Source organism: Ursus americanus, chromosome 13 (assembly GCF_024610735.1).
Source record: "Ursus americanus isolate L20-20 chromosome 13, mUrsAme1.1.p, whole genome shotgun sequence".
Classification (NCBI taxonomy): domain Eukaryota; kingdom Metazoa; phylum Chordata; class Mammalia; order Carnivora; family Ursidae; genus Ursus; species Ursus americanus.
In genome coordinates, this window is record NC_142139.1 from 6,072,709 (window position 1) to 6,094,867 (window position 22,159).

At 50.1% G+C, this 22,159-nt stretch overlaps 1 protein-coding gene across 3 annotated transcripts; it reads right to left on the reverse strand.

The window, feature by feature from the left end:
• Window positions 1-902: 902 nt before the first annotated feature.
• PITX2 (paired like homeodomain 2) lies at window positions 903-20,718 on the reverse strand. Of its 3 annotated transcripts, XM_045799148.2 has the most exons (5): window positions 20,335-20,718; window positions 16,527-16,582; window positions 15,907-16,044; window positions 4,632-4,837; window positions 903-2,146 (listed from the first exon to the last, which is right to left on the reverse strand). In XM_045799148.2, exons 2-5 carry the CDS (start codon window positions 16,570-16,572, stop codon window positions 1,583-1,585), a joined length of 954 nt encoding a protein of 317 aa, XP_045655104.1. In that variant the 5' UTR covers window positions 16,573-16,582; window positions 20,335-20,718; the 3' UTR covers window positions 903-1,582. The 3 variants fall into 3 exon arrangements, with proteins under 3 accessions (XP_045655104.1, XP_045655107.1, XP_045655103.1); XM_045799151.2 differs by lacking the exon at window positions 15,907-16,044 and having other exon boundaries at window positions 20,335-20,700; XM_045799147.2 differs by lacking the exons at window positions 15,907-16,044; window positions 16,527-16,582; window positions 20,335-20,718 and adding an exon at window positions 5,698-6,616.
• Window positions 20,719-22,159: the final 1,441 nt, after the last annotated feature.

The following is a 22,159-nucleotide window of genomic DNA, read 5'->3' on the forward strand; positions in this document are numbered from 1 at the left end:
TTTAAACACTCACACCGACCTCATTCCCCGTTTAGATGTCAGAAGATGGGAGGGAGGGCCAGGGCTGTAATTCATCTTGATTTGCTTCATTGTCCCGCAGTTTGCAAACCATAATCCTGTATAATTTCGGGAACAAGCAGGTTTAGAATTAATGGGTCAATATTATTTAAAACAAAACATGGGGAGTGTGACCTTTGCCTCAACTACATATCGCACTACAAGACTCAGGAAACTCCACTCTATAACCTCTCAACCCCTGGGCTCTTTGGGAAACTGAAGGGCTGTAGTTATTAGAAATGGTCTTTGTTTCTTTTAATGTCTCGAAAGGATTTGGAAATAGAATGCAATATAACATGAAGAATCTCTCTACTTAAGCCTGAAAGGTAAACGTGGAGGCCTAAATATTTTGAACTCGAGGTGTTTCCTTGTAAACTTATTATAGATGTATTCCTCTTGAGAGGAACGTCTATAAGCTGTACGTGTATACACACACACATAATTCTCCATAACAATTTACTGGGTGTGCAGAGCCCCCCCCTCAAAGAACAATACTTGAGAGTCATTCCAACCTGACATACTTCCTAAATTTCTCTCTCCTTTCTTCTTTCTCTCTTGTATTATTTGCTAGCAATAATGGAATCCTCTGGGTTTAAGCCAAAGAAAAATCTGGGAGACAAGACCAGACTTTGCAGCCTTTTTTTTTTTCTGGGAGTGGCTTTTCTTTTTTATTTTTACTTTCTGATGAATGACTATAATTTATTTCTACCGAATTTAAATAAGTCCTGCTGCCTACTGTGTTTAACTAGGCGGGCAGAGGGAACTGGTTTGTTTAGGAAGCAGTGACTGAGAAACCCTGGCCAGGCGACAGAGGAGGGCAGAAAGAATCCAGACCAATTTGTATGTAGTATATTTTACTCCCATGAAATAAAACACATTTTTCATATTTGCTGAAAAGTAAAACAATAATATTGTACGAAATGATATACACAGGGTAGGTTGTACATAGCAGTTTCAGAAACATCATTGCATCCACCAGAGAAACTATTCTAAAACTGATATTCACACATGTTTTATAATAATAATATGTTAGAAACATACAGTGTGGCATTTAGTATATACATTCCTTTGCTCACAAGCGAAAAACCCTAATCGCTTCTGTATAACATGCTTTATTTTAAAGCCTAACCTTTAAAAACACTGTTGTGATAGTACTAACAACTGCTTTTTATAAAATTAATTTGACATTTCGATATATATACATCCTTTCAGTCATTTTAATGTTAACAATGCTAAACTTAAAAAATAACAAGCTTATAGTAATGTTAAAATGTCATATCCAGTCAAACATTTGTGTGTCCTTGCAACTGTTGGAAATACTTTTAGTGAAAGATGTCAGACATTGAGGAAATTCCTTTGAAATCAAAGGAGCTCTCTTTAATTCAGTGGTTTCCTTTTCTCTTTATATCTTCTCTCTCTCTCCCTTTCTTTAGTGCCCACGACCTTCTAGCGTAATTCCCAGTCTTTCAAGGGCAGAGTTGCCCCATCCAGCACGGTCCTAGGATCCGGGTGCTGTGGGCGAGGTTCACACCGGCCGGTCCACGGCATACTGGCAAGCACTCAGGTTGGATGCCGGGTTCTGCACACTGGCGTAGCCGAAGCTGGAGTGCTGCTTTGCTTTCAGTCTCAGGCTGGCCAGGCTCGAGTTACACGTGTCCCTGTAAACGTACGGAGGAGTCGGCGGGGCATAAGGACAGGCGGGCGTCGGCACCGCGGAATTCAGCGAGGGGCTGCTCAGGTTGTTCAAGTTATTCAGGCTATTGAGGCTGGAGCCCGGGACACCGGTCACAGCTGAGGGCACCATGCTGGATGACATGCTCATGGAGGAGATGGAATTGGGCGGGGAGAACATGCTCTGTGACGACAGGGGGTTGACGTTCATAGAGTTGAAGAAAGGGAAGCTCTTGGTGGACAGAGAGGCTGACGTGAGACCCTTGGCGGCCCAGTTGTTGTACGAATAGCCTGGGTACATGTCGTCGTAGGGCTGCATAAGGCCGTTGAACTGCGGCCCAAAGCCATTCTTGCACAGCTCGGCCTGCTGGTTGCGCTCCCGCTTTCTCCATTTGGCCCGGCGATTCTTGAACCAAACCTGAGGGTGGAAGACAAGGGAGCAAAGAGATGTCACAGAGAGGATTAATAAAACCTTGATCCCAGAAAGCACCAGAAGCCACCACCTCCAAGAGACAGACACACACACATACCTGGACCCCCCAAATTTTCCCCAACCACCCACTGCCCCTCGGATCCCAGCTGCCTGAGCCTCATCCAAGCCAGGGAGGCCTGGCGGGGCGAGGCCTGAGAGCCCAGGCTCTGAACTGCACCACAAACCCCAATCCAAAAACCTGGCGGCCTGTGGGTGGCTTGTTCACTAACCCAGGCCCTCCTCAGGATTCAAAAACACTTACTGTAAAATAAACGTGGGGCAGCGGGTTTTCCGCCCAACCCTTACCCAGCCTCCTTGCAAGCTTGTTTCCCTTCCAAAGCCACAGACACAGTGATGAGGACAAGGGGCTGAGAGGGCACCAGAGGCCTGGGCTCTCTTTCACACAGCTCCTCCCTCCTGTCTCAGACATCCCCTGCCGCCCCCCACTCCACAGACCGTGCTCTCACAACTGGTGCCAGGCCTCGACCCCCATCCTCGCCTAGCAAAATAAGGAATCAAAAAGCAAAAGACCACCTTCCCTTCGGCCTCCTAAACTCCACGAGCTTGGCTTGTAAATCTCTGGGAACCCAGAACGGGTCGCTCTGCAACCCCCCCTCCCTTTGCTCGGCTTGTTCTCACCCTCCGCCCACTCCAGGCCAGGCCCCCCGGCCCGGCGCTGCTCCCGCCAGGCCCAGACCGTTTGCTTGGCTTTGCAAGCAGCCGCCTAACCCGGTCAGCCCCCACCCGCGTCCGGTGGCCCCGACGCAACCCTTCTCTCAATCCACATCGGGCCAGCCCGTCGCCCAGACTGTGGCTTTTGTGTATTGGAGCGAGGCCTGGCCCCAGATTTCAGAGCTGACACCGGTGATGTTTCACATTACACATCTCAGCCGGGCCCAGCCGCCTAATCCGCTTTTTTTCCTTTTCCCTTTCATTCTCGATTTCCTTCTTATCCCCCTTCCTCTTTGCACCCGACTGCTATAAAAAAGCACGCTTCACTCCCACTTGGCTGGACACGAAGCGGGCCTGGATGGAGGCAGCTAGAGAGAGCTACAGCCCAGCCTTGTAGTGGCAGGGAACTTGGGAGGAACTGCAGAAAACCCGGAGGGGGTGGGCGGAAGAGGTCTTTTCCGAAGGATTCCCCAGACATTGATTGTGTTTTTTTAATTACTTGCAATTTTCACCCTAGGCCGTCTAAACCTTGCCCTGGCAAGAAGAGTACGTGCAAGTCCGGATCCCCTGATGCACAGGAGAGCTAATGAAACACTGACCTTGCACAAAACCACGGGGCCAGAGAGCCAGAGTTCTAGCTCTGGGCAGTTAAACTAAAACCATTTTCAACTTCATCCCGGCTGCTATCCACCAGCATCGCCTCATATCCTACTGAAATGCCATCCAGAGAGTGCCTTCATTCCCTCTGCTTTGGGAAAGGATTTTGGTCTTTTTTTTTTTTCATCCTTATTGTAGTATATGTTTTCTTCTTCTCTGCTCTGAGGGCTCTACTTTTCTATCCAGAGCTCCCCCCCCTTTTTTTCTTTTTTCCTTTTTTTTAATAGCAAAGCCTCTGGATCCTGCTATGTGTGCTTCTGCTTCCAGAATCCTAACACGTTTGGAGTTTTCCACTGACCAGCATAAACCAGGATGTTGCTACTGTTAATTTATTTAAGTTCACTTTTGCCAATCCATAAAGTACAGATTTGCTACAAAGGTAAGCCACCCCCTTTTTAAAAAAAAAAAAATAAAACTATTATTGGGAAGAAGGATATGAGTAACAATCTCCTGAGAAAAGATAAATAAACCAAACCGAAAAGTCTTTCTTCTTTTTTCTTTTCTTTCTAAGAGGACTAACAGGATAGTAGGTGTGTATCAAAACTGCTTCCGCAGATCACAAAACTAAGGGATAGGGTGTGGGAGAGACCTGAATGGCCGAAAAACCTCAAAGACTGTGTAAGGAGGATGAGCCGAGTAGAGACAGAAAAGGCCGGGCTAGGCTGGGCGCGAAAGTTTCCCAAGGAGGACCAAACCTTGCATGTCTCCGGCGGGTATTTCTTGTTCAAAGCGCGCAGGTCGGAGCCTGTTCTCGCCTCCTGGTCTGGGAGGGATTTTTACTAGCGCTCCTCTGGCGACTGCAAGCCGGGAACACAATGCCCTGTGCTGGGGAATGCCACGCGGCCCAGCTGCGGAGGGCTCGGGGTGGCGGGGCGGTGAGCCGGTGCCGCTCCGGGCGCCCGCGCCATGCCTCCCGCCGCTCTCGTAAGGGAGAGCTGTAACCTCGAAACCGGGGCCGCCGAGAGGCCTTCTGCCTTTGCAAACGCACACCACCCGCGCCCTCCGGGAGACGCCGCCTTCCACACCCCCTCCGGGTCTACGTGGCCTGCACCTCTACAATGGTTTCCTTCCTAGCCTTCCCAGGCTCCGCGAGGGGTCCTACCCGAACTCGGGCTTCCGTCAGGTTGGTCCACACGGCGATTTCCTCGCGCGTGGACATGTCCGGGTAGCGGTTCCTCTGGAAAGTGGCCTCCAATTCCTGCAGCTGCTGGCTGGTGAAGTGAGTGCGCTGCCGCCGTTGCCGCTTCTTCTTGGACGGGTCTTCGGTGCCCACGTCCTCATTCTTTCCCTGCTGGCTCTTATCTTTCTCTGAAAACGAAACACACAAAGGTTCCCGTCGGCATGTCCACCTGCTACCCGCGAACTCCAGCTGGACCCGGCGGCAGAGGCCGGGGAGGAGATGGGCTGCCAGGCAGGCGAGGAGCGTGTGAGCGGCCTCTCCGGGCCGCGGGGAGCGTTGCGACTGTAGGGTGTGCAGACGTGAGTGTGGGTGTGAGCGCCCCATCTCCTCCCCTCCCCCAGCGTCGCACGTTTTATTTACATGTTTATCTCAGAGTAAAGGCACATTCATTTTTATAGCCTCTGCTTTCAAGTGTATTTACACGCCTCTGCGCAGACACACCAAATCTCCCCGGACACCCGCACGCGCTCGTTTTACAGAGCCCTCTCGGATCTCGACGCGGTTTCGGAAGGCTAGTGAAGGTCGATCTGCGGATTCGGTCACCCACCCAAGTTTTTCTACCCTCTAGAAAGACCGCTTCTTCTGCGGCGCAGTTTCGGAAATACTTTTCTAACAGGCGCAGCTTCTCCGGAGCTGAAAGCCGAGATAACAGGGGGACCGGGTTGGGGGCCTGGGGGATGGCCTCTGAACGTCTTCGAATGGAGCTGCTGGGATTTTTGTGACACAGAAAACCTCGGGAGGCCAGGATAGGAATAGGGAAGAGTAGGAGAACGGCTCGCGTCGTTTGCGCCACCTCAGGCGGTCGAGGTAGGGCGAAAGGAACTTGGGGCCAAAAGAATCCTGGCTCCGGAAGTTCTGCGGGAAGCCGACTAAACGACCACTCCCACCACACCTCCCCCAGGAGGGGCCGACTTCCTTGGGGGCGCAAAGGGCCGAGCGGCCAGGGGCGGCTAGAGCCGGGTGTCTGCGGGGCCGCGCGGCGCCTTACCTGCGGCCTCGGGGCTGGAGGTGTCAGAGATGGTGTGCACCTCCAGCCTGTGCTTGGAAGAGTCCAGGGAGCGGGTCTGCCCGGGAGCCAGGACTGAAGCCATGGCCAGTGGCTGGGGATGGTGACAGGAGGAAGACGAGGAGGTGGCCAACAGCTTGGTCCCTACTGCTCGGTGCTCCAAGTGTAGCGGGCCTTTCATGCAGTTCATGGACGAAGGAGCGCGCCGCCCTACAAGTCCTGGGCTGCCGCCCGGCCGAAACCCCGTGGCCGCCGCCGCCTGCTCGGCTTTGCGCTATAGGCGCGGAGTTTCCCCGCTGTGGCCGCCGCGGGCAAAGCCAGGGAGCACCACCCCTGCTGAGTCTTTGAACCGAGCCGCCCCCGTTTCCTTCGGAAGGTTCTAGCGAAAGGGTCCGGCGGCGGAAAGTCAGCGGGCAAACGGAGACATGGGATGTGAGTAGGAGGGCACAGCTCGGAGCGTCTTTGGGCAGCAGGCTTCCAAGCTCCAAAGCGAAACCAGAGTGGGCAAAGACCCCTTTCTTCCCTCCCTCCCTCCCCCAAGTACCCCTCCAATAAGGAAAGCTAACGGCGTTCGCGATCTGCCCGCCCCCCGCGCGGCGGCCCTGACAGCGAAGTGTCAAGAGTGACAGGGACAGGTAGCTGATATTAGATCCCCCGCAGCGGCGGCAGCGGCTGCGGCAGCGGCGCGGGCCTCGGGGCGCACCCTCCGCGGCGCGCACACGCACACCCTCTCGGGCCGTCGAGCCCGAGCACCGACTCGCAGCAGCTCAACTCCCGGCACCTAGGCGAGCGACGGACCAGCTCTGCGGCTCCGAGCTTCCCTGTTGGCCTAACATCTTAAAACCAGAGGCGGGCTTCCTGGTGCCCAGACGTCACTTTGCCGCGGCCCTCCCGACCCTCCCAGCCTCCGCCTCCTCCCAGACCCTTCGCCCAGCGGGAGTGACGTGGCTCCGCACCAATCAGGAGACCCCGAGGCGCGGCGGAGGGACAGCCCTGTCTGCACCTATCAGCTGTGTGGGGCCGGGCTAATACCTCACTGTGCCCACCGAGTCTACACCGGCCGGCTCCCGGGAATTCTCCTCTGCCCCGGCCGAAGATCGTCCGGCTTTTAGTTCAGGCGGGGAGGTAGAGAGGTGAGGCTGGGAGTAAAAGGCTCGGGAGAAAGGAGCGGAAAGGTCGAGGGCTGAAAGGTACGAGGATCAACAAGCCTCCCCACCCCTTCCTTTTGTATCTCACTACATCCAATTCCAATTGAGAGATGTTTTTCTCTTCCTGGATGGAAAGGAGACATGCTACTTAAAACCAGAAAATTTAAAAAACAGCAACAAATCACCTCTCCGAGCTTAAATTTTCCAAACAGCCTGTCAAGTGAATGCTGCGCTAATCTGAAGAAGCTTTACTTTAATTGCAAAGAAGACAAAGCCCTGAGAAGGCAGGCTAATAAATTAGAAATCGAGAAGCAAATGGACCCGTCAAAAGAAAATTACCTTGACTTTAAACGAACAACTGTTTGGTGGTTCACTCTGGATTTATACAAGAATAAAAAGTCGCCTCAGATCACGTTCTCTGTAATGCTTATTAGTCCCCAGACAGAAAATACACAATAGAATAGAAACCCTAACCCAGCATTTTAAAAATGCTGAAAGCTTATCCATTCTACTTAGCGTTGATTAAGACACATATCCTAGATCTTTCAAATTCCTTGTACACTGTATTAAGCTTGTCCTAACCCTAGAGAGAGTCCGCTTTAAATTTGACTCTCTTGTTTACTTTATTATCAATCAGATTCAAATCCATAAAGCCTGCAGAATCAACAACCTTGAGCTAATTATATATAAAATATGCTTTAATGAATTTCCATACAATTAAGAATGTTGCCAAATAACCGATTTCAAGGATAATTTTTCAGTCATTTTCTTTTCCTGGGGAGCTCAAGGCTGTTGAATCTTTAAAGTCCAAGCAGGCAGAGGCAGTAGGGTGGGGGCGAAGGGCAAAAGCCTAGGAGAACACTCAGCTAGGAAAAGCAAAGCCTTTGCATTTATTTTTTAAAAAGAAAAAAAAAAAACACCTTTGGGGACATCCAATTCTTTACAGCACTATTTCCAAAACACTTTAATTTCCAAGTAAATTAAAGAAATACAAACATACCATTCAAAATAATTTTGGAAAGTCCTTTTGTCCTCTGCTTAGGTCATCAGGAGAGCACAAACTAATCTCCTTTGGGTTTCTGCATTGGTGATTGCTTTATTGTGGAGTTAGTGTTATCATCCCTGAATGTGTATTTGTTTGACATTACAGTCAATGATTTGTAACACCAGTATGAGGTAGCTTCAGAAAACTCCCTCCTTGTCCCTGTTCACAAGATTGGGAAATGCATGCAGTCTGGGGCAGGGTGGATGAAACGGACTACAAATATGCTTGTAACCTATGTGTCTCTCCTTTGCCTGGCTCTCTCTGCTAAACCCTATCTGCTACTCTTCCCCCCATTTTAAACATGCTTGAGAGCCATCAAAGGAACCAAATGAGAATTGTTCTTCAGTCTCTCCCCAGAAGTATCATCGCACTTTAAGAAAAATATAGCTGCAAGGAGGAATTTTCTTTATAGTAAGGTTTGAATCAGCATTTCTGTTTTTAACCTTTTATTCCAGTTCACCCCATTTCAAGCATACACACACCTGCTCACTGCAGAACACATCCTCATGTGACAGGTCTGCATTAGCTAAGGCTCATACATCCAGCTATATTAGGTCCTGCAATCTTATCACTAAATTATACATATTACACCAGGAGCCTGTTGGTAAAGAAGGTTAAATTAATTTACATTCTGCTCATTATCTGGTGCTTAAATGACGCATTTTATCCCTGAGATTTGGCGGAGAATCTCCTCAGACCCCACAGCGTTTCACCGAAGACAATGCTCTTACATTTGTAGTGGTTTTTAATCTGATAAGACTCTAATTTGCTTAAGTCTTTTAAATAAGGGTTTTAAATGTTTCTAGCCATTTTCTTATTGAATTTCCTCTAATTCCCCCAAGATCATAAAGTATATGTGTAAATATTTCCTCCCATTGCACTGCCAGCCGATGACCTATAACTAAGTCAATATGAATCCAGCTCTTTTCTGCCCAATGTGTTTACTAATCATATTCCAGTTTCTTCTTTTTAAGCCTCAGCATAGCTGTGATCCCCAAAATACCAGACCCATAAAGCTTCCTCTCATGAAGAAACTCCATCACATGAAAGAATGAAAAACTCCCCACATAGTGAGCATACTTTCTTTCTTAGTATTAGTTTCTTTGAGATTCAAACCCCAGAGCTGCGATTTTTTGGCGGAGGCTCTGGGTGTTTCTCAAAACTCCTTACTCAGGAGAGCTGAGAAGCTCTACAGAACCATTTAGATATTGAAGCCCATGTCTCATTAAACCCTCAGAATTTTGATTTCAAATCCGTGACTCTGTTGACTAAGGAACTCACATCATGGCAAATACACATACGAAAGACCTAGTCTCCAAATCAGCTTCCAAGTGGTTGAAAAACCCAAGGGCAAGTGACAACTCCTCATAGTGCCAAATTGTGGGAGATATTGGAAGTACTGGTGATCTCCAGGCAGCCTAAAAACCTAAAAAGATGAAGAATCTTAAATTTTATCTATCCATTGCAAAGTCAAGTGGAGAATAAAGACAATTATCTGGAGATCTCTGGTTAAAGAAAGAACATAACCATAACGATCAATCAATCAATCAATCATCTATCTAGATATGCACATACATAATGCATAACACCACCCCCAGCCATCAACTGAGCCAGTAAGGCGCTTCTTTGCACTTTTCCACTCGGAGTTTCAACTCTCTCCTGATCTCCTTATCACTTCACACATGGTGAGCTTGCCTGACCCTCTTCTCAGGCCCAACGGGATTCACTGCATGGATGGTAGGAGTACACCAACATGAAAAGTCTAGATGGTGAAAAGCGAGTAGTGGGAAACTAAGAATCACTTCTCAGTGGGAACAGTGGTGGTGGTGGTGGGCAACTTTGGAGACAACTGACAACAAACTTGGGTGCACAGATATTGGTAGTACAGATAACGAAGGGGTTGCAATTAATCCCATGTATTTTGCAGGTTGAGCACTACCCTTGCGTTCCCCACGCACACACTCTTGTTTGATTGGTTCTAGAAATTTCTAGGATTTCCTAGCCTCCGTCACAGAAATGAACAATCCAGAAAAAAAAATCAGGGTGGTCAGTTCAAGGAAACTGGAGGTGCTGTAAGGTATCCCTGGAAGGAAGTCCAGTGCGGGTTTGGGTTTTCGAATCTGAAGACATTCAAGAATTCTCAGTTGGGTTTTCTTGCTTATTCTTTCAAAGCAAGACCCTTGAGGAGGGAAATGTGTGACACGGGGTCAGGCGTGTTTTGAGCTGCTGGTATTTGCCACCGATTACCAGTCTTAAAGTCTTATTTAATTTCACACTCTTTAGTGTTAGTTGCGCAAAGCCCCTCTGGCCCTCGCGGCCAGATTGGTTGAACTGAGCAGCCAAACTCTTGGGTGCGGTGGCCCAGGTATGGACTGATACCCAACCAAGCGATCCACAATTTTTGGGAAAAAAATCTGTCCTCAAAGCTCACCTGGAAGATGGCTCAACTGGATGTCTCCCTGCGCTGTCAGATCATAGAGGGGTGGGAGACCTGCTCTGGTCCAGGCCAGCTCAAGGCCGTGGCCCGCCCAGACTCAGCTCAGAGCCCCGTGACAGGCGTGATTGTGTGTGCGTGCGTGTGTGGTGTAAGGCGCAGAGGTCAGATGGAGACCTTGCACCCTGCCCAAGAAGTGGCCCTTCCGCCCCTCCTTCTGCGTGACCTTTCTTCGCACACACAAATCGAGCTGGAAAGGTCCCCTTCGTTGTACCCCCCCCCACTCCAGCCACGAAGGGGAAGCGCCCAGAAATTAAAAACTTTACTGTGGCTGATCCCCCTCCCCACCCCATTCTCTAAATGGATTTAAAAAGTGCTGGTTTGTAAAAAGGGGCAGATTCTTTTCTGAATCATAAATCTGTGCACGTACTGAGCAACACCCACATGCTCTGGGTCCCTGCAAGCGGCATCCAGATTTTAGTCCTACACACTCAACCACTTGAGTTTTGGAGTAACGGGCTAGGGGTGCTGGGGGAGGACAGGGGGAGGTACCCCCATACTGGCAAGAGAAGAGAAAAGCAGGGATTAGAGGAGGCAGGACTGGTGGGGGGGATGCCTCTGAAACCATCCCATGTGCTATATGCCTTTTCACATTAGTTTGTTAACACTACGGGTTTATTAGGCCATCATTTAATCTCTGAAAACAACTAGCTGTGGAAAGGTCAAATAAAGAGAATGGTATAAATTTGTGTCAGCCGTAGGGGAGAAATAGAGATAGATTGGGGGGGGCAGAGAGAGAGAGAGAGAGAGATAAAAGAGAATGAGATATTCATATCCAGGTCCAGAGAAGAGAACTGGCAAGGGACTGACTGAAGTCACTTTTAAAAACTGGATTAAAACGCGCCTCTTTTTCTCTTTTCTGTATTTCTCCCCTCTAGCTCTTGTCCGTCTCCCTTTTCTATTTCTTTTGCTCTCCTTTCTTTCTGTCTTCCCTCTCCCAGACAAGCTGGTAGCTAACATTCAGCATTAGTTGTCATGGTGACCATAAATCACATAAATCCAAAAATACCCACTTATAATCTGAGATGAAGCTTTTATTTCCCTAGCGAAATAATATTTTAAAAGCTGTCAGCTGACCAAAAAAAAAAAAAAAAAAGAACCCACCTCATCGTAGTAACCCAAGTAATATATTACTTCTAAAGGTTTAAATTAAAATGTCAGCCTGTTAAAAACATGCTGGGAGAATTCTGGGCACTCTTCATGTCAGATCCTTACAATGAAGTTGACTCCATCACTCCTTTTCACTCTTTAACACATATACACAATTTTGCTGCTCATTCTCCTTCTATTAATTTCTTTCCTCCCCTCCCAACTATTTTAGTCTGTCCAGACTCTGCCTTAGGTTGTAAAAGAAAGGAGTCTCCACCTGGATCAGAAAGGGGTTCAACCTCTGCCAGAGCCTTTTGAGGACCTTGTATGTTGGTCCGCTGTTATCAATCATTTCCCCAAACGAACCGTGGGGTTTGGGGGAAAAGGTTCTCATCAGATTCCAAATGGGGCTGATTCCCTAGGGGAACTGAGAAGAAAGAAATGAAGAGAGAAGGACCGGGAGTGGGGGAACAGAGGTGTGAACTGACCCGGGCGACCAGTTTCTGTGGTTAAGTCCAGCCTAGGAAAGGTACCTATATTCTCTCATTCCTGCTTTTTTTCTCCTGAGAGGAAACTTTCTTATTTGGAGACCCTGGTGGGGAAGGGGTGACGGCCACAGTTGGGCCTTTTGTCTTCTACCTTGGGCTTATTGTCTTTTGCCTATCTTTGGATTACGGGGTATTCGCCTAGATGAAGAGCCATTAATTACCCATTCAGTCAATATTAGGAAGACGACAAAGCTTTTTACATAGGATTAAGCAGACATCAGATTGTTCCATTAGTATATTCCTGCTCACGAATAAGCTTTCGTTATACATTTCCTTTTCCCTCCCGAGTCGTTCTAACAACTGCCGCATACATTAACAGCGGGCGGTGCGGAGTAACAGCCCCACCAGCCTTACGAAAAACTTTGAGCGCGCTTGGTGTCCGTAGCAAGGAACGCGGACGGCCTGTAAAGCCTACCTCTGCGGGCGGGGATCCGCAGGGACTGACTACCTATTGCACAACTGGCACCATCTCCCCCGACGGGGAAAAAACCCCACAAAACGCAGAGGCAGCTTCTGCCAATAAGCTCCAGAGTTGGCGCGGGGTGGGGTGGGGTGAGGCGGTAGAAAAGAAAATGAACATCTCCGTTCCTTAACCCTGTTCCCCTCTCCTGCCTCAACCTCCACGCCCCTTCTGAGACTGCCCCTGTCCCTTGCCCCGGGCCTCATCGCTAAAAGCCCTCTACCCTCTAAACGTCCCCCTTCTTCCAGACAACGCTCAGGCCCCAAGCATGGCCGCACGTACCACCGCTTCGCGTTTGGCTAGAGATGGTCTGGACGGCTCTCGCCGGGATCCTTGCTAGCACGAAAGCTGCTTCGTGACGGCCAAGGGAAACCGGCTTATTTGCTTGCAGGGGGGACATTAGGGATCCACGTAGTATGTGCTCGGCAAACATTTGCTGATTGAATGAATGGAGGGTTTGCTGCCGCCGAGGCGGCGGGGGTTACCCGGGTCCTCTGAAGAAGACTGGAACCTAGCTGCTGGCTGAGAGTGTGTGTGTCGCGGCTAGGGGCGCCACAAGGGGCCTCGGAGTCCCCTCCCAAGGGAAGGAAGTCTGAGCACACCAGAGACTCGGGGGAGACTCTTGCGGCTCATCCACTGAGCCAAAGCTATTGAAAAATTAATGGCGTCTCTGGGGAAGGCCCGGCGAAGGTACCCGCCCAAGTACGGTGGCGGAAGCTAGGCGCCGGGGCCATGGGGCGGCAGCTTGGTCCGATGTCAGCCCGCACACCGGAGCCACCGCCCCGAAACTTCAAGGGTTACTGACAGGGGAGGCTCACTCCCTCCCTTTCCTGAAATGATTTCAGCAAAGAGGCTTCTTTTGGGATACCCAAAGCAAGGAAGTCAAGGATCTCTGTTCTAGGGGGACGTTCTCAGCAGACCCCTGCCCTCCTTTCTGGGGGTACAGTTTAACTTAACAACTCTTCCTCCTTTCACGTGGATGCCTAGCCATTCCTCTTTCAAGCCTCTCTCAAAACCCTGGCCTTAAGGTCCCCAGCCGACCTCCTGCCCCCTCTAGTTTCAGGGTTCTAGCCAGGCTGTGGGTCAGCCCAATGGCTATCAAGGGGATGAGGGTTCCCTTGGGAAGGAACGCAGAGTTGGAGCCTTCTATTTAGAGACCGTTTTCAGTCTTCAACGAGGACACATTATTTTTTGGGGGTTGAGGAGAGGGTTGTGCCAATATAAAGCATCATGATTCCTTTTGCAAACTGCGTGTCATTGTAAACATTTTTTCTTTTTGAAAGCAAAAAAAAAAGGTTATAAAAAAAAGGAGAAAAATCTTTCTTTTAAAAGCAGGCTGTGGCCAGGAGTTTGCATGTCACATAAGTTAACTGCTTATATTCAGTAGAGGGGACTCTGGCAACCTTCCTTCCGAGGCACTGTAGTTTTGCCTACTCATGTGTGATTTTTTTTTTTGTCTGCCGTATCCCTAAAAGCCAATAAAATAAAGATTTTCAGCATTTCTCCCTATCACATGCCTCTTCTAATTAATGGCATTAAACATGTTTAGGCAGCAATTTTCCTCTTCAGTCCAAAAGGTAGAAAACAGATGGGTGCCAGTGTAGAGGAAGCGCCTTTCACATGCACTAAAATAATCCTGGCCTGAAGGTAATGGTTAAGAAAACAATCGTTCATTATTTCTAGCTTTTTATTTACCAGCTAATTATCAAAAGTGAATGCCCGGTGGACCGAGTGGGGGACTGTGACAGGAGCAGAAAGGACCGGCTCTCCGCATCTTCTTGCCCACCTAGGAGGCCCCATCCCATCTCAAGCCTCTCCTCCAAGGGCCCTGCCTCCCTAGCTTAGATGGAGACCACCTGTCCTCAGAAACTATTCCTGAGCTCTAGGAGCCCTGGGTTGGGGTGGGGATAGAAGACATTCTGTATCGCCCCTGCTCCCAGCACAGCAGGAAACCTCAGCCTCAACTCGGTGGCTGCCAGCCCACGCCAGGCGAAGCGAGACTGGGTGCTCCCCCAGTCTGGCCAGAGACAGGACTGAACCTGCACAAAATATTTCCCCGGGAGTCATCGGTGTTCTTGATTTTTAACCATATCCCAAACATACTCCGGTCTAATAATTTATTTTTACGACCTATTATCAAACAGAGGAAGAATTTAACACAATCTTAATGACAGAAATCACCCGACGTTATCTCTGCATGGCCCCATTTAACCCCATGGGGTTAATCCCGGACAAGTGAGCGTTTAACTGGCCCAGCAGGAGGACTCGCGATATTGTGGTGTCGAGACTGCTCTGCTCCAGACCACTGAGAAGTTTTATTTAGACAAATGATAATTTTCTCAGATTTACTGGGAAGGCCGAATGCAGGGCCTTTGTTTTCTTCTTAGTAATATGGTTTGTTTACTTGGCGGGGGTCCCAATTCGCCCTCCTCCGGCACACATTACATTTGTATCCTTACACTTTAATCCGGAAAGAGGGGGTTAGGGGCTGAGGGCGGTGGGGGGCTTTATCTCCTCACACTATCAAAGGTCAACAACTTCCTAAGGCTAAGCACTTATTATTATAGGAACCTGGAAAACCCGGAGAATAGAAGAACAGTTAAGTTTGGTTTTTTTCATGTATTCTAAAGGAAAGCTTGTCCCCTCACCCCCCCCCCCCAACTAAAGGGTAAGTTTCACTTCACAAAGCCCTGTGCAGTGGGTTGGAGACGTTTTAACTTTTACACAAGCCTGCAGCCTTTGAGCAGCAGTGTCCCTCGACTCGTCCACAATGAAACCAGCTAATTACGCAACGACACCACCAAGACCCGAGGCCTCGCAACCTGCACAACAGGTAGGTTCGCGTCAACAGGGGCACACATTTCAGTACAGCCTTGGCTGCTGCGCTCAGTCGCTGCCTCAGGCTCTGCGGGGCTCCAGTGAGCGCTTTCACCTCCCGGCCAGGCGAATCTTTGCCAACACAAGCCTCCCGCGCTTCGCTTCCGCGGTAAACCCCGCACCCACAAGCCTGGGCGGGGCACGGCTGAGAGCTGCAGGGGCGGGGTGGACCCTTGGTGGGGCTGAGCGCAGTGGGACATGGCGGGCGACAGAGGTCGCTGTTGGACTACTTTTCCGCGCCAGCTAGAGGCACAGAGGCAGGTTGGGGAATGGTAGGAGCTCAGGCCACACGGAGAGAGCGAGAAAGAGCAAGAGGGAGAGGTGTTTGGTCTCAGGAGTGCAGTATAATTCGGGGAAAGGAATTAACGTCCCTGGGACGGCTGCTTCCTGTCCCACCCAGAGGCCAAGTGTCTAAGTCAAGGAGCAGGCTCGCCGAGCGTGGCGGCCTCGCCCGCGTGCGCCTTGCCCGAAGCCCAGAGGCCCGGAGGCGGGTGCCCTGCGCGCGGCCTGCGCTTCGCTCCCGGCCTTACCAGTGGCGCCGGGATGCTGCCGCGGGAAGAGCTTGCTGCTGGCCGCCTCTTTCCGGCTCTCGGGAGAGTCTGTGAACTCGACCTTTTTGATTTCGGAGTCTTTGGAGAAGAGGCATTCAACGGCCGCCGGCTGCACGCCTGGGCCACGCGCGCCCGCCCCACAAGCGGGTAGAGAGACGCCCGGGACCGCGGCCGAAAGAAGCGGGGGGTGTTGGGGAGGTGGGGGAAGAGCAGGACGAAGAAGAGAAAGAGGGACAAAGAGCAAAGACCCAGTTAGAGGAAAGGGCGGAGGGCACTCCCGTCTCCCGGACCCTCTGGCAGCCCGGCGCAGGGCGGCGTACTCTTCTCCGCGCCTCTCTCGCTGCCAGCGGCTCCCTCCGGGTGGGGTAGACCCGGGCCGTCGGGACGCGGCGAGCGGCTCCCTCCCTATCCACAGCCTCCCCCACCCCCAACCCCGGGGGAGGCCACCGGCGTCCCGGTTCTGATTCCCTTTCTGTCTCGGCCGGCCCCTACTGGAAGAACCCCTCGCCGCTGCCTCGCCAAGGGGCCGGTGCCCTCTTGCCGCCCTCGCGCGGTGCGGTCTCCCGTCGGGTGACCCGGGCAGGAGAAGCGACTCTTACCTAATTGCACACACGCCGACACTAGTTTGCGGCAGTTGGTCTCCATTCCCCGTTGTCTGCAAAATAAAAGAGAAGGAGAGCTGTGAGAAGCTGCGGTCCCCGAGCGTGCAGGGCTCCGGGGAGGCTACCTGTGGGGCGGACAACTTCAAATTCGCTGTGAAGCGCCTGCTCTGTGCTGGGTTTCGGGCGTGTGTCTCTGGCCCGACAGCCTCAGCCCCACCCTAGCGCCTGGTCCTGGACATCTGAACGGACCTGAGGGGACCTCTCCTTCCAGAGTTGGGCCCCGGCGCTCTTGACGGATAAATCCGTCGTGTTCTGGGGGACTTTGGCTGTGGAGCTACTCACGAGATGTTTGTGTCAGGGGTTAAGAGCCCGTCTGAACACGGGGCCAAACTTAGCAGTTACAAAATTTGGGGGTGAGTGAAGAGGACTTGTCTCTTGAGGAAGATGTGTGGAAGGCCACCATTAAGCACAGTGCTTTCCGTGAGCGAGGAGCTCAATGAACCTTTGTAGAATATCAGAGTCAACTTGTAACTGTCCTATGCAGCAGTTGTCCTCGATCTTCTGCAATTCTGAAATGAACGGGACTCGAAGGTTCTTGGCCTAGGGTGCTCCAGGAGCGAGCTGGCTTCGGGCCTCTCATCCATCAGGAGCCACTTTTCCATATTTAGCCACACTTTTCCCTGGAGATACTCACCCGGCCATTTATTTACCCTAAAGTAAGATTTAAGATCGCAGAGGAGGGAAACGGGGTGGACCGAATGAGACACAGGGGAATGGGGCAAACGTCCGGAGGGTTTTCTTCCCACCAAGGACGTAGAAATAACTCGTAGAGAGCGGCTCCGCCGACTCTGCCCGGCAAACCAAATCTTTTTCAAATTTCCAACCACAGCGCAGCGAGCCAAGCGTTTAACGCGCGCCCCGCTTTCCGCCACAGGCAAACCGGGAGAGGTGGGTGGCAAGAGACCCTGCCGGGGTGGGTAGAAGAGCCGCTGCCGCTTTAAAGACAGAAGGAAAGAAAGAAAGTCTCAGGCTCCGGGCCCTTCGGATCCCGGCGCCTGCCTCTCTTCACGCTAACCAGGGTACGCCGGCGGCGGGCGGGCCCACTTCGCTCGGGTCCAGGGCTGAGGGTAGTAGCGGGCGTTGCCCCTTTGGCCCAAGAACAGAGGTGGGGCAGAGAGCTGTGGGTCTGGCTCTTGTCTGGGTCGTATTTCCCGGCTCCCTGGCCTCTCCTGGAACAAGCCGGGCCTCGTGGGGGGGCCTCTGGCCAAGGTCGCTGCTTAGAGGAGGGGCTGCCCAGCGCTGCGGGGTGGGGACCCAGGGGTTCCCCCCACCCGCTAGCTGGGACGTGGGCGGGGGCTCTGCGGATCCTTGCAGGCCTGGGGGCCCAGAAGTAGCAGTTTGGCGGCTCCAGATTTAGTGATTCTGCAGTAAAATCACAGGATTAGTCCCTGATTGAGATGTCTGTTCGTGAGATATTACAAAATTCATTATCACAGCTTTCTACTAACTCGATATGAAGTAACACAGATGGGATTTTATTAGTCCAGACTTCAAATGTTTACTTATGATAATTTCAGGGGAAATTTGCATGTCATCATCAATTCGATAATCTTTTTTTTTTTTTTTAACATCTGAACTGGCTGCATTATTAGCGGGTAGCCGAAGCATTGCAGATGGTAACTGCAAATCGTTTTTATTTTTTTTTAAGGAATGAAATATACAAAAGAAAAAGATGGGGTCGCTCAGTGTAAAGTCAGTCAATTATTACACATTCTCCTCCTACTCCCAAGCCTCAGTGCTGAAGACCAAACAAAGCAATACAAAACAAATCTTCAAGAACTCTGTTCTAAGGACTGAAAAGAAGGTCAAGGCGTGTTCCTTAGCTCACTCCTAAGTGTCCTTGTGACTTGGGGATTTATTTTGCAGTCAAAATGAGCCCTGAGACCTGCATTATTTATTTATTTTTTTGCTTCATATAATTACCAGGCCTACTAGATGAATTGAATCTAAGTAACTAGGGAAAATAGTTTTTAAAAATAACCTCCAGTTCCCACCTGCTGATCCTTAAACTTGCCGTGTCAAGGAAGACAAGTCTTACTAGACAAATTTGGCTGTAGGATTTAGGGACCAGCTTCCACCGCTAATCTCACAAATTAAGATGCACAACTTCTCTTGATGAGACATTGTTCTCACCCCAGAAGTTCATGTCCCGGTTTGAATGTATATGCCAGGCAATCTTGTTTTGGCCAACTTGAGTTTTCTATTGTGAGTATGCTAAAAAGCCCCATATAGTTAGTGCAGCACACTGAACCACACTGGCCAAGGCAGGCAGTAAAGCCATAAGAAATAAAACAATTTTCTTAAAAATAATTTCTGATGATTGCCATAAGAGGAAATTGCAGGATAAAGTATAGTTCTAATAATTACAAATCCTTTCACATTTCCCCCCTTTCCATTTATTTTGTTATCCCATAACAAAATCTTTAATGGGAAGTTTAAAAATAAACAGCACAAGAACATATGTTTTAAATGAACTAAATTGGTGAGATTAGCCAGTAAATTAATTTGCAGTGGGTAATCATTTAAGGAAATTAAAATACTGCTTAACACAGTTCTGTATTTTGCCAGTTTAAGCCTTCTTTTAAACCAATTAATATTGATGCTTTAGGAACACTTGAAGACAAACAAGCTCAACTTGAGGAACAAAGCACCTGAATAATTTAAGTGTAGTTTTGCTGAGGTAAAGTAAAACATTCCATAAATGAAGTCGCTATTTAATTTTTAGGGAATGTTTGATTACTGAAACCTTGTATGCTTATTTTATGTTACACCAATAAAAATCTTCAATCTATTTTACTTACGTGCTTTGTTTCCTTGACATAATTGGTATTTGAATTTTAGATAAATTTCCTCCAAAATTATATTAAAACCATGTTTAATTCTTATTAATGGCCAAAAAATGCAAGGGAATCTCCTTAAATTAGATTGTGTTTTCATACAAATATTTTAGAATGTATGAGTGCCTCTATTATTTTAATTCATAACAGTAAAAGTTGTTTAATTTAGTTTACTTTAGTAAGACAGAATACTCTCACACACAAAAAGAGTAAATAACATACTACCCTATGATTTCTAAATTACTTAGGAAAGTAAAGTCATTGAATTGGAATTAAAAGAGAACCATAGGTCCCAGATTTAGAAACATAATTTTTTTCTTACTCGACACTTGGAAAATAGTCCTCTCCTCTTTACCATTTAAAACGTATCTCCTCAAGAGCAAGATTGGAGCTGACTGGTGATCAATTTAAAGGATTTATAATCCGAAGTAATTGTGTGAGCTTGGCATCCAGGCCGGGCTCCCAGGTAATTCGCTTGGGCCTGAGAGGTCACTAACTGCCAGTTAAGATGGAATCTTTTTTCCAATTGGTAACAATGGGAAGGGGGCTAATCTTCCAGTAGCTGAAACTTTGTACCCGGCCCTTTATCTCGAGAATGCTAATCCTCAGCCTGAGGATTTGTCCCTGCAGTGTTGGCACCGAGATTTAAGGGAAGATACCTCGTTTTAAATGCCAGCCATGGTCTCGCTTCCCACTCGACTTCAGCAACCCCATAGATTGTAGTGTCAGCGACTGGGGGACAGGAGGAACAGGGCTTTTGCAAGGTCTGTTTGCCAACTGAGTTACTTCGGGGGGAAAAGGCAGCCCTAAGAATCACAAATCACCTACGGTGAAGATTCTCCAAAGTGGAACAAATTTCCAAACTCGCATTATCTCACATCCCTGCGGAAGAGACGGCCTCCACTTACCGGCTACCGGGAGAGAGCTGATGTCTCCGCGTCCCACCGCTTCCCGGGGAGATTTCCAGTGAGCCGAGGCGCACACTGCACCGCAAGCGCCTGAAAGCCGAGCCCGAGAGGACTGCGGGGCTCCCGAGGGTGCCAAGTTCCGAGGGAGTCCACGGGTGCGCGGTGGCCGCGGGAATCTAGCCGTCACTGGCAGTTTCTTTCTGCTCCTCTCCAGCTTTCTCGCTCTGTCTCGCACTCTCTCTCCCCTCCCTCGCTCTCATCCCTCTCTCTTCCCTCAGCTCGGTCTCAGTGTGGGGAGTGACGTGACGTCAGCAGAGATTCCACCAAACTCCACTGCACAGTGGCGGGCGGGCGGGCAGCCGAGCCCGGCTGCGCGGCGGGCGTTCAAGGAGCGAGCAAAGCGTTCGGGCAAGCGCGGGGGGAGCGGGCAGGGCCGACGAGAAGCGAGGCAGGGCAGGGAGGCGAGGCCGGCTGGCCGGAGAGCCGGGAGCCGGGAGCCGGAGGAAGAGCCCCGAGAGCGAAGGAGGGGCAGGGAGCCGGGCAGGGCTCTGAGACAGGAGCAGATGAGCGGCAGGCGCAAGCAATCCTACTGTGGAAAGGAGGACAGGAGGGGAGGATGGGATGGAAGAGAAGAAAAAGGAAATCTGCGCCGAACCAGGAGCGCTAATAAATCAGAGGGGGAGGACCAGGGCGTCCGGGAGACGGAAACGTACTCCTGGGGAGCAAACCAGGACGGAAAAGGAGGAAGGGACAGGGAAAGTGGCCCAAGAAATGGAACAAAGGACAGAGTACATGGGTTTGTTTGGGGCGAGTCATGTGGGGTGTATAAGAGTGCCTGTTTGTCACCTTCTTGCAGGCCTGCAGGGTTGAGAGAGGAGGTCACAGAAAAGGGGGATTGCGGAGTGGGGGTGGTGGTGAAGTGAGGGGCGCACAGGAGGCTGGAGTGAGAGTAGGCGGATTGGGGGTGAGAGAGGATGACTGAAGAGAAATCTGGAAAAGTGGGGCGAGCGGGGGGGGGGGGCAAGAGGGTTAGGAGGGCGACAGCCCGGAGCGAGCGGGACTAGTCAGCCAGGGAAGGCCGAGACGTTTGGCCCAGCACTGCGGCCGGGACACCGCGCCCGAGGTCAAGGCGGGTGGACCAAGCACGCTGCACCCGGTGTCCGTGCGCAGGTGGGCACGGTCGCGCACTGACCAGTGTACACGAAAGAAGCCTTGCGTTGGGCAAGGCTCGGGCGTTGATAGAGTCTAGAATTTCCTCTGCTGTACCTACGCTCAACAAGTTCACCCCGGGTCATGGATATCTCATTTTTTAAAATGACGAGGTTAAGGTTCCTGGCGAGCATGGTATTGAATTGCAAGTGATGGTGGTGGGGGTGGAAAGGGAAGCTACCTTCAAATCCACATTTGCTCCTAAAAATCGAAGAACACGTGAAGTTAGAGGAGTCATTTTCCCTCGAAAAGTGTGCCTTACTTCTAAACCCTGATTTTCCGATTTCTTGATTGGAGCAAGGGCGTGTATTGTGGTAGCCAGCAGGATATTTTTTGCTCTGTCCTGCCTATGGGTGTAAGGACTATAAATACGATCCGTCTGGAAGACCAGGTGTGAAGGCTTCTGCCAGGCATACTAGACAAAGTTCTTTCAATTTCAAGGGCGTCCTGTTAATGTATGGTTATGGAAAGCGGCGGAAAGCAATCATAGCCCCCGGTTTGGTTTTCCCATCAATATTAATTTCTGCATGGGAGCAACACTCTCCCAGGCCCGCCATTAAAGAACCCTCTCCCTTGGTCCTCGATAGAGAATAAACTTTCTTCTAAAAGTTGTATT

Coding starts and splice junctions, on each gene's coding strand:
- PITX2 (XM_045799147.2), bottom strand. CDS start 5,905: ATGAACTGCATGAAAGGCCCGCTACACTTGGAGCACCGAGCAGTAGGG. Junction 4,838..5,697: donor CTCCAGCCCCGAGGCCGCAG/GTAAGGCGCCGC, acceptor TTTCGTTTTCAG/AGAAAGATAAGAGCCAGCAG. Junction 2,147..4,631: donor TGACGGAAGCCCGAGTTCGG/GTAGGACCCCTC, acceptor TTCCACCCTCAG/GTTTGGTTCAAGAATCGCCG.